Below are 15,240 nucleotides of genomic sequence, written 5' to 3'. Positions count from 1 at the left end.
TGATGTAGTCACTCCATCGCCCGAAAGCAAGGCCTTGGACATGTGTGGCCGGTGTTTAGTCTGCGTGTTTCTGCATTCAAGGCCAGAGATGCTCACTGGTGAGAGGAAATTCTTGAGATGTCAGCCTGCTTCCGTCATTTTCCCTCTCGGTGTTCTAATAGATCCTTTCATAATCATAAAATTTTAACTTCGTTCGTAAGTACTTTCCTTCTCATGTTAATGAGTTTCTGTGGACCAGTGTGATAACCCTGAATACCACAGTTTCGCAGTACCACAGTATTCACATAAAATTTCAAAACAAAAATGTGTAATGTAGCCTAAAGATATTCCTATTGGGACTTTGACTAACGATTATTTTAGAAATCTACAGATTATTCTGGCTATTAATCTATTAATCAGTCAATTAATCTGATGAATTCAAATTCAAAAGTACGTTCATCTTCAAACACACACATCCTGACAACATGATTATTTGTAGCAAAGGATACTTCTGCAGCTAAAGAGGTTTTTCTAACATTAACATGTGACAAGCTCAACCCTTTCATTTTGACTTAACATCAACACAGTGTAAGTTGATTTGTTGACTATGGATTAAGTGATTAGTAATTGGATAGAAATTTTTCAGAATTTGAATCTGGTTAAGCTGAAACTGCAGCTTGAGGAGTTCTGGGTTTGTTAGATGCAAAATGCTTTTTTTTTGCAAAGTATTGACTTAATTTCTTAATTGAGTAAAATTGGCTTTTTTGGGTCTTTAGTTAACGATTACTCAATTACTTAATTGACTGATGATTAATTGATTACTAAATTAGTTGACAGTAAATTGATTCATCACAATTATTCCTGATTAACACAAGCTTCTTGTTTGATGAGGTTCACATTGCAGGTGAGAAAAGCCTGTATCCAAATATTTCTATATCTACATTAAATGGTGAAGATCTGCCTAAAATTGTTTAAAAATGTCTGAAAATTCACAAATTAAAATGATTTTAATATGCAAATAGCACAGGACCCCTTTGATGCAATATATCAGTTTTTATATAGAAACACATGTCCAGTCACTCTTTTTTTATAAAGGTCCCTTCTCTTTGTAGGTTTCACAGAAACACCAACAGCAGCAGATGTTCTCACACTCAGTATTCACCCAGAGGGGACGGAGATAGGAGAGCAGAGAAAGAGATGCAAAGAGCAGACAAGGTCACAGTTCCTGTGGACTGTCTTTGAAAGCGAAGGCAAGTGTACCCTCCCCTCCTTCTCCCGCCCTTTGATGTTAAAGCAGTATCTTTAGTACTCCAAAGACGGTATACAATAACCTCAACCCCCTCCAACCCTTCACCCAGCCCCTCTGCGCACTGTTTGTACACGCTCAGGTAACCCGGAGCAACTCCAGCCAGAAATCTGAATAAAGTGTGGCAGCTCTCCAGGACCGCTGCAACACGCTGGGTGTGTTTATTTGTACATCATGCTGTGTCTGGCAGGAAAAAAATAATCGGATCTATCATTGAGGTGACAAAAGGTTGAAATGGAAGAACAGCTGCTGTTTTAGAAGCATAATACTGTACATAAAGTATATAATTAAAAAAACAAACCATTTGAGGAGCTTAAAGGGGCAGTATTATGTAAAAATGAACTTTTTGAGCTTTCCATCATGTTATCCTCATCAAAACATACTTGGAGTGTTGCCTTGATTGTTTTATGTGTGTTTGAGAAATTCTTTTAATTTCCATGGCAACCATTCAGCTGTGTAAAACACAAGGGTGAACCAAGCGCCACCTTTGAGAGGCAGCTCTTCCTTGCAGCTGCAGTTTTTAAGCTTCCAAGCTTTTGTCTCACAGAGCACCCCTCAGCTCCTTCAGACTAGCCAGCAGCAATTAGCAAACACCTCACGGAACTGCACTGTTCTGTTGAACTCATTCTGTAAGCTACTTCTCAGTGAAACTCTGGTAAAAATGTCATGAACATTCACAAAACCTAAAAGCAGACATATAGCATGATACCTGACACTGCCACCACAGTAGCTATACTGTTAGAGTGATGTCTTGTAGTTTTTTCTAATTGTAGTCTTATGCTTTGTTCTTGTTCTCAACCCTCCCCAAAAAATTGTTCTGTTGTGGAAACACATTGAATTGTCGGAGCACCTTTCAATACTTTCAGACAGGAAGAAGCAACATTTTGACCTAATGGGTTTAAAATGTTAACTGACTTCAGGATAACCTGTGATAAAGATGGAGGGTTAGCATGAAACCATCTAACCTGCTGCACCTTTATTAGCTGATTTGAGGAATGCAGTCTGCTTTGTCTGAGCTGTCAGCTCTAAAGTGTGTGTCTGTCAATGCCTCCATCTGATGGGTCACCACCCTTGATCTTTTTCAGTGTTGGACTGAGATCGTAATTTTTGTTGTTGTTGTTGTTGCATTTTTCACTTGCAACATAACCTTTACTGTTTTCCCTTAGTCTCACCAGAAATACAAGTGTTGCTACACTTGTATGTAACAACAGAGGAGGCAGCGCTGTGGCACATTATCGAGTTCCAGATCACTGGTCATATTTACCTGAATCACACCCTTGACTGATATTACTGCAAATACCAATACTCCAACTAATTGCTCTCTGCTGGCAGTCACACCCACAGTGTAGGTTTAAAACATTTTTAAATCATCTGAAGAGACTAAATGCAATCCTGATTCAGTAGAGTTTGGATTCTCAAAGACTCAAACGATAAAGATAAACAAATGTAAATAAAGTGATCCCAATAATGAGTCAGTATTACTCACACTCAAGTTTAAGTTACAGGTTCAAAACATGTACATGTTTTTTGACTTCATGCTTTCAATCTAATGTCCTTTTAATTAGATGACATCAAAAATGTCTGAAGAGACATGACCTTTGACCTGAGAAACATTGCTGCTCCCTTGACTGTCTGTTGTGCTAAAAAAAAGGCTCCAACATTTTTTTGTTTGTTTTGCTTACTGTAAAACATATTTAACTGTCATGAAGCTGAAGGGCTGTTTTTAAAATAGCAGCTGACAAACAAGAAGTTACATACTAAATAATTGCTTTTTTTTTTAGTTAAGTTTTTAGTAAAAAGTTTTTAAAATTTATTTCAGTCATCATATTGGGAGAACATCCCACTAATTTATGTGTAGTTGTAATTTTTTTTCCTGGTTTCACTGTTTTATTTACTTATATATTCAATAGTGAATGTAATTTATTTCAAGAATTACTTCTACTTTCTTTGTTTTACACATATCGTGTACAATTGTGAACAGCAGAAAGTTCAACAAACAAACAAATCAAATCAAATCAAATCTAGTAAACCATAGAAGTTTAAAACTGGTAATTGTAAAATAAATACTTTTTTATAACTGACCACAGAACTAAGGATATGTCCAAATTAGAGATTTGTTAAAAATAAAAAGGCCATTGGAAACTCAAGTAACAAATCAAGTAATTGTTGGATACATAGGGAGGACTCACCAAGGCATATCTTTAGATGTTGAAATAATTAGCTATAAAGTTGCAGAATTTATTGCAGTATTTGAGGTGCTAAGTACAAACATCTTTTCATTTTGATATGGAAGGAAGTGCAGGATATAAAGAAAATGCTGAATTGTTGGGGTGATTTTGAGAACTTTACCAATTATATTGTGTCTTTGCTCAATCAGGTAAGAATTACAAGCCACCTTAGACAAGTTTGGTGTTCATGCTCTGCTTGGCCCTTTTACTGAAACAGGCCTGGCCATTTGTGTTCCCATCAAGATATTCAGGTCTGATTGTGTTCGCCTGCCCCGACTCACTCTCCATCTTTTATTTGCCTGCTGTCCCCTGCTGCAGACTCTGGTTACACTCCTCCTTCAGATGGCGTTCTGCCTGGCTGAGCTGCACTTATGGTCCACGAAGAACTCGCTCCAAGTTAAAGGTGCCACTTATCACCATGTTCAATCTTCCTACCTTTTATAAAGTCTCTCATTGTCTCTTTTCTTCTTCAACCCACTTGGTCTTATTCTGGCAGTTCCTGTCAACACTCACTTTGTTTTGACACATTGTCCGCACTTCTGTCTACTTCAGCGGTCTGACTCTTGCTCTACGTAATTCACTTCCTTGTCTGATTATTGCTTTATGATGAACAGTTTTTGCCTACATAAAATTGTATTTATAATTGTAATTAGCTCGATAAGCACATTACCGATTTCATTTTTTTACACACACCCTACATGTTCTGTACTAGTATTGAGAAAAAAATTAATGCACAAGGGCAACTTATTTTTCCCACTGAAATAAATAATGAGAAATCAGGTGAAAAAGTATTTACTTTGTTTTGATGATCACCCATAATTTTTTTAGGTCATCAAAAAAAATTTATTGCCCAATTATTTTGTTCCTTAGAGAAAGGGAGAGCTTGTGACCAGTGCATATACTGGCCTGATTGACAGCGCTAAGACCCTCCTCCCGTCTCTGATTGGTTGTGTCTGACCAAGTGGTGTATTCCTGCTGGTGACAGTAGAACCACATGCAGGATGCAGAGTTGATTTTTCTTCTCACAGATCATCTGTTTCACACTATACTTTCATGATATATTGACAGTGTTAACAAACATATTTGTAAAAAACATATTTTGTTTATGAAAAGTTACATACCCCAGCTCTGAATTTGACTAAATGCAACATTTGCCGCAGAAACTCTTTAAGTATGAATAAATATTTGAACAAATATTTTATATATATATATATATATATATATATATATATATATATATATATATATATATATATATATATATATATATATATATATATATATATATATATATATATATATATATATATATATAAAGATTTTTATAGCGACCCCCCCCAACCCCCCAGAACAAAGAATAAAACTTGGCAAACAAAGAAGTGACAGGGATATTTATATTGGCTTATCAGAGCATTACCAAACAGTGGGGGTAACCAAATACAAACTAACTAAACTAAAAATGAAACAAACAGTACAATTAAGTTTGTTAGTCAACTAAACATAAATGAAAGAAATCTAAAAGACTGAACTTTAATACAAATATCTGGCAAAATACAAAAAGCAACTTTGAAGAATATACAATACCCCCTCTTTAGCATGGAGTGATGGTACAATCCAATAAATTCCCCCTATATTTAGTTGGCCAACATCTTTAGTTTGGCCAAACTCCGAGGGATCGTGAAAGGTGAGAAACTAGTTACAGAAGCAACAATTTGTTATGTAATCACAAACCAGAGGTGAGAAATTAGTTGATAAAATTTTCTTTAATTTAAAATGAACTCGTGAACATCTTTCACTGGTTGCTGTTGGAGAAAAATAAAATTGACCTAGGAACTCCTCAGTCTGTGATAAGCTTCATGTTTTTATTTTTTTGTTTTTTTATAAAAGCAATAGAAAACTGCCAGTCTTCTTTTCCACCTGACAGTTTTAGTTGGACTTTTTTGGCAGTTTTTATGCGATACTCTGCTCACCGCCTATCAGTCCATCTCTTATGTCAAATGGAAATTCTCTTTTTTTCTTGATTTCACCTTGCTGCTAGTTTGTCTTGTCTTTCACAGTCTGCTGAGCTTTCGGCAAAGATAGTGTCTCTCAGAGGCTGTCTGTGTGGAAATATGTGTGTCTATGCACCTATGTATCTACGAAAGGCTCTATATCTTAGATGATGGTGACATGTCCCTATTTGTTTGTTTTTCCTGCTGTGTTTTGTGTGCTATCTTGGAAAAATATGGAGAAAAAAAAGACCTGGTCGTCAGAGTGTGACTCTCACTATCTTTACTTTCGTCATGTCCACCTAAAAACAAAAATATGGATTGAAAAAAGTATCTTGTTGCTTTGCTTTAATGCTGTGTTCTTCATCCACAGCTTTGGTTTATTGCACAGAGAGATTAAACGACAACAATTCACACAATATCCTGATTTTTAGCAAGGATCCTGAAATCATTTGGCTCGTAATTCTGTTAAACTCAGTTTAACAGAGTTACAGTACATCTCATTCACTACTATAGGAAACAGATTTAAACTGATTACATTTTTTTTCTGTACATTTAAAAATGTAGAACTGGGTATTATTGGTGTTTGGTACGGTCGCTTTACTGAAAAAAAATCAGATTTTCAGTCTCCAACTGGCCAATCACCAGTCAGGGTCTGTCAAGTCTAAAATATTAATATAATGACACAGCAGAACACTGATACACTATTTATCCCTGTATAAGCTCACTATTCATCACAAGAACACATCAACAGAGACCCCCCAATGTCAAAGATGCGACAGAATTTTATGTTCCAGAAAAAAAAGAAAAAAAAAAAAAAAAAATATATATATATATATATATATATATATATATATATATATATATATATATACGTATATATATATATATATATATATATATATATATATATATATATATATATATATATATATATATATATATATATATATATATATATACGTATATATATATATATATATATATATATATATATATATATATATATATATACCGTGTTTCCCCAATAGTAAGACACCCCCGATTGTAAGACGTATCGGGGGTTTCAGGGGGGTCGGCTAATATAAGCCGTACCCCGAAAGTAAGACATATGTCTTACTTTTCGGGGAAATCACCAAATTACATTGAACTGATCACCATCACCTGTGCTGAAACAGTAACGGTTTACATGTGTTGTTGTTTTTTGTTCCAAATCCTCAAAAGTAATTTGTGCCAAACTCAGTACAACCAACACGTTTGACTCAAATCATAGTTTAAAAAGACAGATATCCCTTATACTGACCAAATGTTTTTGTTTTGTTTTGTTTTTTTAATTTGAGAAAGTTACAAGAAAAATTTCTAAAAAAAAAAAAAATGTTCTTGCTAAGTTTTCTGGCATTTAGCAAATTGAAATAATTTTGTAAATTCTAACAAAGCTAGAGCAAGGAAATTTTGGTCAGATTTTACTCCAGACTGAGAAAAAATGGCTTTGCATCTTTATACTATGTATATTTTCTTTCAGCTGTATATATATGTATCTCTGTGTGTTTGCACGTATGTGTGTATGTGTACCATCAGCTTGTTGTATTAGCATGACCCTGCCTGAGGAGCAGCAGCAGAGGCAGCAACAGCAGTTGAGCGAGTGATAAAGAAGTGATGTGTTGTGCAAATCTAAGACCGGCTGTTTATGGTTTTGGGGGGCCTACAGGAATAACACTTGGAAAAAAAAAACACCTCAGCTCAGCAGTTTGCCTGTGTTGTGTCTCCATATCTATCAGTATGGCTGCTTGTGCTCGTTGCATGCCCTGCATATGTTGACCATACGTTTCTGGAGCTGCACATCCTCTGCTTCTATAGATTTGTCCCTCAGGTGGGATGGGTTAAGGCACACTCCTGTCGTTATTATTACCTCTCTGCATGTCCCACCATTCTGTCTCTGACCCCCCGCCCCGATGCCCCACTCCCCTCTCTTTCCCTCCTTCCATATTGGGTCTTATCTAAACCGCGGTGCTAGCAGACAGGACAGGCCACTAGCTGATAGTGATTGTTTATCCCACGGTGCGAAATTGCTGATCTGTCTTCTGCTTTTTCCCTGACAGCGAGATGCTCATCTCACTTCCTTCTTCTCCTTCTCTCTCCCTCTCTCTCCCCTCAGATACAGATATTGGCACCTATCAGTACTACGATAAAGGAGAGCCAGGTAAATAGTGTTTATATTGGATGTCTGTTTGTGTTTCAGATAAGTTGCGTGTGTCTTGTTTTGGAATGTGTGTGATTTTCCTATATATAAAGAAGAGCTTTTCTCTGCCTGCTGACACACAGATTATTGGTCCAGCGTGATTCGGAGTCTTCCAGCTGCTAACCACACATACATTTGGTACACACAAAGGCTATTAGTATGAAGGATTTACACCCTAAAACCTTATATACACATGCACATACCACACACACAGATTATAGGGTCTCTGCGGTTCTATCTTTTACTCTCCCTGTGTTCCTGTTGACCCCGGGGTCCTGCCACGCAGCGATAGGAAAACTAAACTGTTGACTTTCTCCTAGATCACATAGCAAGAAGCCCCATGCAGTCCAGCCTTATTTGGCCCTGAGGCCATGAGGCTTTCCGAATAATCAGGAAGTGCTAAGATCGTTCGCCTGCAGCGCTGCAGTAAAATATGGCCTATATATATATTTTTTACTAAGTAAATGATGCATCTAACAAAAAAAAGTCCTATTGCCTTGGAAATTTAATAAAAGGAAGAATATATATATATATATATATATATATATATATATATATATATATATATATATATATATATATATATATATATAGTTTTTTTTAAGATGAAGATATTTTAGCACTTGTTGCTATATTGATATAAATAACCCTTGAAAGATTATTTTATTTCAGTAATTCAATGCTTTATGAAAAGTTAAAGGGGCAGTTATGAAATTATGCAATTTTATAACATAATCGTGTAGCTATGTTGACTTAAGTTGTTATAAAATGCTGTATATATCAAATATGACTTAAAAGAAATTTTACTTCCTAATTTAATGCCTTGAAATCAGTCCTCTGCCTCTTTAAAGGCTCCGCCTTCAGGAAGACATCCCTTGTTAACCCTTTAACAATGTTTTTACCAACATTTCTCTTAGAAGTAGCTTCTACAGCAGATTTGCAGTTACGCAAGGTGTTTGCTAATTGCTTCTGGCTAGTCTGAAGGAGTTGAGGGGTGTTATGGGGAGAGGGCTGCTCTGTGTAAAATCTAATTAGTTCACCTTACTTAAAAACATTATGCAAACTCATTGCCCCCCAAAAAGTTACTTTTTAAAACTTTAAAATGTTAGTACGTGCAAGTTTACACAACTCGACTGACTTGATCATTTTGAGCTGCATTAGCTGCAATTTTAGTGACCGTAACTTAAGTTAGCCTATTGATTCTGAATATGTTGTAATAACTTGATCAATAACTAAAACTTAGTTTTTTTTAAGCTAAAAACTAATCATGTAAAAAGAAAATGCTTGATTGAAACACTTTCGTTTGTTTCTCTGCTCAAACTTTAACAGAAAATATGGAAAACTGTGACAGTTTTTTCACTTTTTTAAGTAAAACAAACACAATCATATTCAAGGCTGAGTGGGGTGGTCATGACAATGAGCATGCAAGTCACTCATGGTGCAGTTTTTTAGAAATGTAAATGCTAAAAAATAAATAATACGTGCTCAACTGCCCTGAAAGTGGCTTCATTCTTGATGAACTCACTGCATAGACGAAGCCTTGGAGTCTACGTTTTCGCCTTAAACATCTCAAACTATTTTTTAATTGCTAGTTCTAGCGATGCTGTTGCGTGATTTAAGTATTGCAAATCTAAAATAACTTGACACATGTTGTTTAGCTGTACATAAAGTAAATAGCTAAGACAAACTGACATTATAAGTTGTGTGCAAATAAGGTATGTGGTCCAGATTTCTTTTCATGGTTTTCATTCTAAAGCTGAAGTGTTACAGTGATGTAAAGCAGTGTTTCTCAACTCCAGTCCTCACGCCCCCTGCTCTGCATGTTTTAGATGTGCCTCTATTCTAGAACAGCTGATTCAAATGATTGCATGACCATCAAGTACTGCAGAAGCCTGTTAATCACCCAGAGATACAATTAATGTGTGTGGCAGAAGGGAAATACCTAGAACATGCAGGACAGGGGGGCGGTGAGGACCAGAGTTGAGAAACACTGATGTAAAGTGTTCAATAATTTCCCTCTCAAATGTAGTAGGGAAGAAGTAGAAAGTGACATGAAAAGGGAGAAAAACTCAAGTAAAGCACTTTGTAATTGGGTGCAGTATTGTCAAAATGCAGAAAAAAAGCACAATTATCAGATTCTTATTGCTCTTTCTAATTGAACCCAGCTCAATTAGAGTGAGTTGGTGAGAAATTTGATGAAACTGATTCAAGACTACTTACTATTTTCAATCAAATACATTGTTTGCATTTAGAGTGAAGCTTGGAAACTGCAAATCTCCTTCGAGGATCTTTTGTCCTGTGCTGTGCGACATCCAGGAGTTCTGCACATCTGAATGGTTGCCAGCTTTAGTTTTTTGATTATTATGGCTTGCTGCTAATAATGATAACAATATCCAAACTTCAGCCTCTTGGAAAATTGGAATATGGACTACATAATTTTGAAAACCACTGACAATTTCCACAAAAAGTGTAAGCCACTAAATGTCATCACTAACCAAGCTGGTCATGTAAAAGGTGTCATATTCACACTTATTAATGGGAAACTCCAATGAAAAGGCTTCTTTCTTTCTTTTTCTTTGGTTGTCTTCTCTTTATTTCTTTAAATCCATTTAACTAAATTTATTTATTTTGTAAAAATGTAACAAGAAAAAAGGTTTCTGAGATTTTAGCATCCATATTTACATTAAATAATCATAAATCAATGATTTGTTTTCTTATTTCTCCATTAAAATGATAAAATGTTAATTAGTTATTTGATGTACTGTTAAATAAATTTAAAAAAACTATGATTGAGCCCTTTTTTCATTCATTTCTGTTTATTTTCTCCAATGCTTTCTCCATTCTTCAGGAAATATTTAGTCTTTCAAGCAGTTTCTTAAGTGTTAAGTTTTTAAGTGTTTAGTTTTTTTCTCGTCCTGTGTATAGTAAGTCCCCCTGCCTTGTCCTCTCTTTTACTATCGTCGCAGGCCTCTCTCGTTCCTCTCATCTTAGAAGCTGCCTTCTCTTTTCATTCCAATCTTCAGTGGAGAGACGGTGCTTCTTCCTCCCAAATCCTTTCATTTGGAGGATTACTAAAGTGTAGCTTGATATCAGAGCAGAGGGAGGAGGGAGGGAGGGAGAAGAGGCAGAGCAGGGTAGCCAAATCCCAATCCAGAAGCATCATAACACTCATACAGCAGTGTAATAATAGCCCAGGTTAGGAGTTGGCTTCACTTTCAGCACTTTAATTACAGAAAATCTGTGTGAATTTTAACAACAGTTGACTTTAACAAATTAAATATAAAAAATTAAAAGCGGTAAGCTAAATTTAACTAAGGCATCTTTTCTATTCACTCTAGAGAACCTTTTGTTAAATGTTTTCAGGTGTTTTTGGTTTAATTTAGTGTAAATGTACTAAAAATTCTTGATTTTTGTTTTGATGTTTGTTTCCTTTTAGATCATAGTGCTTAGGAAAGCTTTTCAAAGGAGACATTTCTTCAATGACTACAATGACAGTTCATGCAGATAGACCCTCCTTTTATCTCCCATGATGACATTTTCACAAATACATAAATAAGGTTTGGATCAACACAAAATATTTCTGCCTTATTAATGAGATTTCTGAATTCATTCTAATTGTATAGTAAATAGAAGCACAAACATCAACTGTTTATTCAAAAGCTAACTTGATTAACATAGAAGGCGCTTCAGAAAAAAGAATAACTCATGTCATTTTTGACCATTTTGTTTGTTTCAAGAAAAATAAATTATATTTAGTGTATTATTGACTAATAAGGAACAGGAAATGTTTTTTTATAATATATTTATTTAGAAGTTTTGATAATATAATATAAAAGAAATAATCTATCTAATAAAATATAAGATAATATAATGCTATAATCAAGCATTATATAATTTTGACACTATGCAACAGAAATAAATAAATGTGACATTTTTAGCAGTTTTATCTTATTTTAACATTTAGCTTCAAACTAAGAATAAAACAGCCAAAGGTTTGCAGGTGTAAGGTTGTACTATGTCAGGTTTAACGTTCCTTCCACTTCCGTCCACTAGAGGGAGACACAGGCTCATTGGAGCGGCTCCGGGGGGGGTCCCCAGCTGCCAGTGCCCACCACCGTCGCCCACCACCCCCTCCACCCTGTTCATCCAGTCCCAGAGCAGGTGCCCATGTCTGGGCCTGTCTGGCCCTTCACCCCCTTATCTGATTAATAGTACTAATCCTGGAGGTGTTCCTGCCTGCCAGAGAGGCCGGCCACCGGGCTGGCCACTTTCATGCTCGGGGGCGGCCTGGCCACGAGGCACGGTTACGGGTTGCACTTTACCAGAGGTGCCCCCCCTATCCCACTCCCTCCTCCCTCTTGGAACCGAGATGGGGTGTCGGTCGAGCCGCAGCTTAGCTTTCTGTGTTTTTATTTAGCTACATCCAAAAAGAAAACCCAGATCCATTCATTATCTTCTTCTTTAAATGTATGAATCACTTGGCCTCTCTCTTCCCCCCCTCCAGCCAATCCCCTGGAGCATCACTACTACAATGAGAAACTCCAGTTCAGTGAAGGTAAGTTCACAAAGAAGCAATTTGCAAACAATCAATTTACTCCACATATCCACTACATTTGTGTGCGTTCAGACTCTAAATTGTCCACCGTCTTCCAGAAATCGGTCACTGAACTGTCCTCCTCTCCCTCTCTCTGCTTTTCACTCAGTAGTGAAATTCAAACAGCCTTATCAGAAGACAAACACTCATCCCCCTGCCCTCGCCTCACCCCCCACCACCCATCTTCCACACTCTCATTTGCATGCATTTGTTTACCTCTTCTTCTTCTTAATAGAGCACTCTCCTCCTTAATCACTTCTTTCTGTAAAGATGAAATGAGAGACTGTAAAATAAACAGATAAGCGTGTGATTGCACCACAGTGAGAGTAGTGGTGCCTCCTTTCCTCTTGAATTTTTATATATATATCTGCAGTGTATATATATATATATGTGTGTGTGTGTGCGTGTGTGTGTGTGTGTGTGTGTGTGCGCGCGGGCAGAGGCAGATGCACAAATTCAATTAACTATTTTTCTTTTTTTTATATGCATCTTTCTGTCTGTTTAACCTCCAGAGATGGGAGGAAGAGGCCTAGGAAATTAAATGAAAGGGCCTTGGTGTGGTACACACGTTGAGAAATGTGCTGCAAACTGTGAGGTTGCATTTGAGAGATAACTCAAACACGCCACAAGTCCCCAAGAATAAATATATCCACCTCTCCACAAAGATCGCTCCGTATGTTTTAAAATTATTCTGTCCTTCCGGTTGAATATTTAGTGAAGAAAAAAAAAGATATGCAGCTGTGTTTTATAGGTGCTTTTGTGACTTTACTTGGATTACAAACTTGGAGTGAGATTGTCTTACACTCCCAAAACACAGAATCTTTTGGTAATGTTTTGGTCTAGTTTCTAGGGCAAATATATGGGTGCACTTGAAATAAGACTTAACTAACTTAAATGTAACTTTTCAGCTAGAAATAGGAGATCATTTTAATTAGATAATTCCTTGATATTGATGGAAAAGTGGTTCCACTGGCAGATAATTGCACTTATAACATGGAATAATGTTTGTCATGAGTGAAATAATCTGCCATTGGAACCTTTTCATTAACATTAAGTAATTATTGATTCAAAACAAGTGTCTTTGTCTTATTTCAAGTGTACTGAGATATTTGCAGTAGAAACCAGACAAAAGTTACCTGGTAACACTTTGTGTTTTTACATTCTAGCATGAGTCTCTCTCTGTTACATACTCAATATTGAGGTAGGAAGACCATTTGCTTTCTTTTCTAATCGCACTTAAATGTTTCGGTCATCAAACCAAATTTGATATTCGACCAAGAGTATCAGAATAAATATAAAAAGCAGGAATCTTAAGGAAAAAGCTACTGAAATGAATCTATGTGAAAACGTAACCCAGTGACTGCTTGTCCCGTTCCTCGGTTTGGAATGACTGATTTCCCTGTAGAGGGATTTAGTTTTATGTTTCATTGCAGAATCATTTTAATTCAGCCACTTTGGAGGGTTTTTTTTCCATATAAACGACCTGTTTAACTTTGAGTTAGACTTTAACTAGGCCACTCCAAAACTGATTTGTTTTTCAGCTGTATAGAGGCAGTTTTGCTGGTGTGGTTTAGACTGTTGCATAACACAAAGGAGTCTGAGCCTTGGGTCACAAACTGATACCAGTAGTGAGCAGAATATATGGTTTCCCCAATTACAGGAAGCCCTATGGGTTCTGAAGCTGAAAAACAGCCCCACACCATGACCCTACCACCACGCACACTACTGCTGCTGGTATTATGTTCTTCATCTGAAAAGCTGGTAATTTCAGACTAACTGGAAGAAAACCTGCGCTTTTCTCTCATGAGTTTCCATACATATTAGTTTTAGAGATCATAAAGTCTTTCTTTGGCAGTCATTGGACAGTCTGTGTGTTTTTCCGGTCAATGGTGCTTTGGGCCTTGCTTTTCTATGTTGCCAGACAAGTTTAGGTTTTTCTTGATTCTACAGATTTGACAACAAATAGACCTAGATGTGACAAAAAGCTAGGCTAATTGCAAATAATTTATGCTTTGGCAAGGGAGAGATTATAAATTCATATAGAGTCATGCTGGTTTTCCTTTTAATAAAAGAAAATAGTATTTTGTACTTATTTAAATTATTTGTATCTGATATGAAAATGTAAAAGATGTAAGATGAACATTTTTTAAGGACCACTGCATTTTAAAATGTAATTTAACCTATTCAGTAATACTTTTAAGAAGTTTTAGAAATATGTCTGATTATATAATGCTAAATCTCAAAGTACTCCCAGTTAAAGTTTCCACAATTAAGAAAGCTCTTGTTTTAGTTTACAAGTGCCTGATGATAAAACTGAAAATTAACCTTGCCAGTTTTTATAATTTTGTGGTCAGTCGTTTGGTAAGAATTATCTGTTGCTTATCGTTACGTTTTATGGAAACTTTAATGAATCGTAGATTGTGCTTTTCATATTTCTTCTTACATAATCACAGTTTTAAGAAAATAATGGATCCTATAGTAAGAAGCTTTGATTCAAAACACCATGTTAATTTACACTCCCCACTTCACTCATACTATCGGCACCGATGGTATGACTGTGTAGAAAACTTTTATTGCAGTATCGATGCTGAAAGTATAGAAAAATCATTTGAGTAGTTATAATATGTAGAAATAATTATTTTTAACATAATAAGTATCAGTAGCAAAATTATTGGCGTCCCTAAAATTCCTGTCTGATTAAATCTTTTTTGTGTTTTTATGTGTTACTTTTGTTAAGATGATAAGCGTTAATGGTAATTTCTAACGAGTAATCCATAGCCCTGTTTTTCTTAGCCTACAAACCTTTATCTGTTCTACCTTCAGTAATGAACACGTAGGGTTTGCTCAACTCTAGTTTAATCGGAAACATGTCCTTCGGACAGATAAGACTAAGGTTTAGCTTTACG

At 36.0% G+C, this 15,240-nt stretch overlaps 1 protein-coding gene across 1 annotated transcript in view; it reads left to right on the top strand.

Moving 5' to 3' along the window:
- The window catches only part of wdpcp (WD repeat containing planar cell polarity effector), an 85,774-nt gene that overhangs the window by 17,977 nt on the left and 52,557 nt on the right, over positions 1 to 15,240 (top strand). The window contains exons 2-4 of the mRNA XM_088012948.1: positions 3,832 to 3,916; positions 7,657 to 7,701; positions 12,245 to 12,295. Coding sequence (XP_087869074.1) covers positions 3,856 to 3,916; positions 7,657 to 7,701; positions 12,245 to 12,295 — 157 coding nt within the window. The 5' untranslated portion in view covers positions 3,832 to 3,855. The remainder of the gene's footprint in view (positions 1 to 3,831; positions 3,917 to 7,656; positions 7,702 to 12,244; positions 12,296 to 15,240) is intronic.

This window comes from Poecilia mexicana, unplaced genomic scaffold (genome assembly GCF_051168715.1).
Source record: "Poecilia mexicana isolate PSO_F unplaced genomic scaffold, ASM5116871v1 scaffold_15, whole genome shotgun sequence".
In the NCBI taxonomy this organism is placed as follows: Eukaryota; Metazoa; Chordata; class Actinopteri; order Cyprinodontiformes; family Poeciliidae; genus Poecilia; species Poecilia mexicana.
This window is presented reverse-complemented; position numbering and strand designations above follow the sequence as displayed.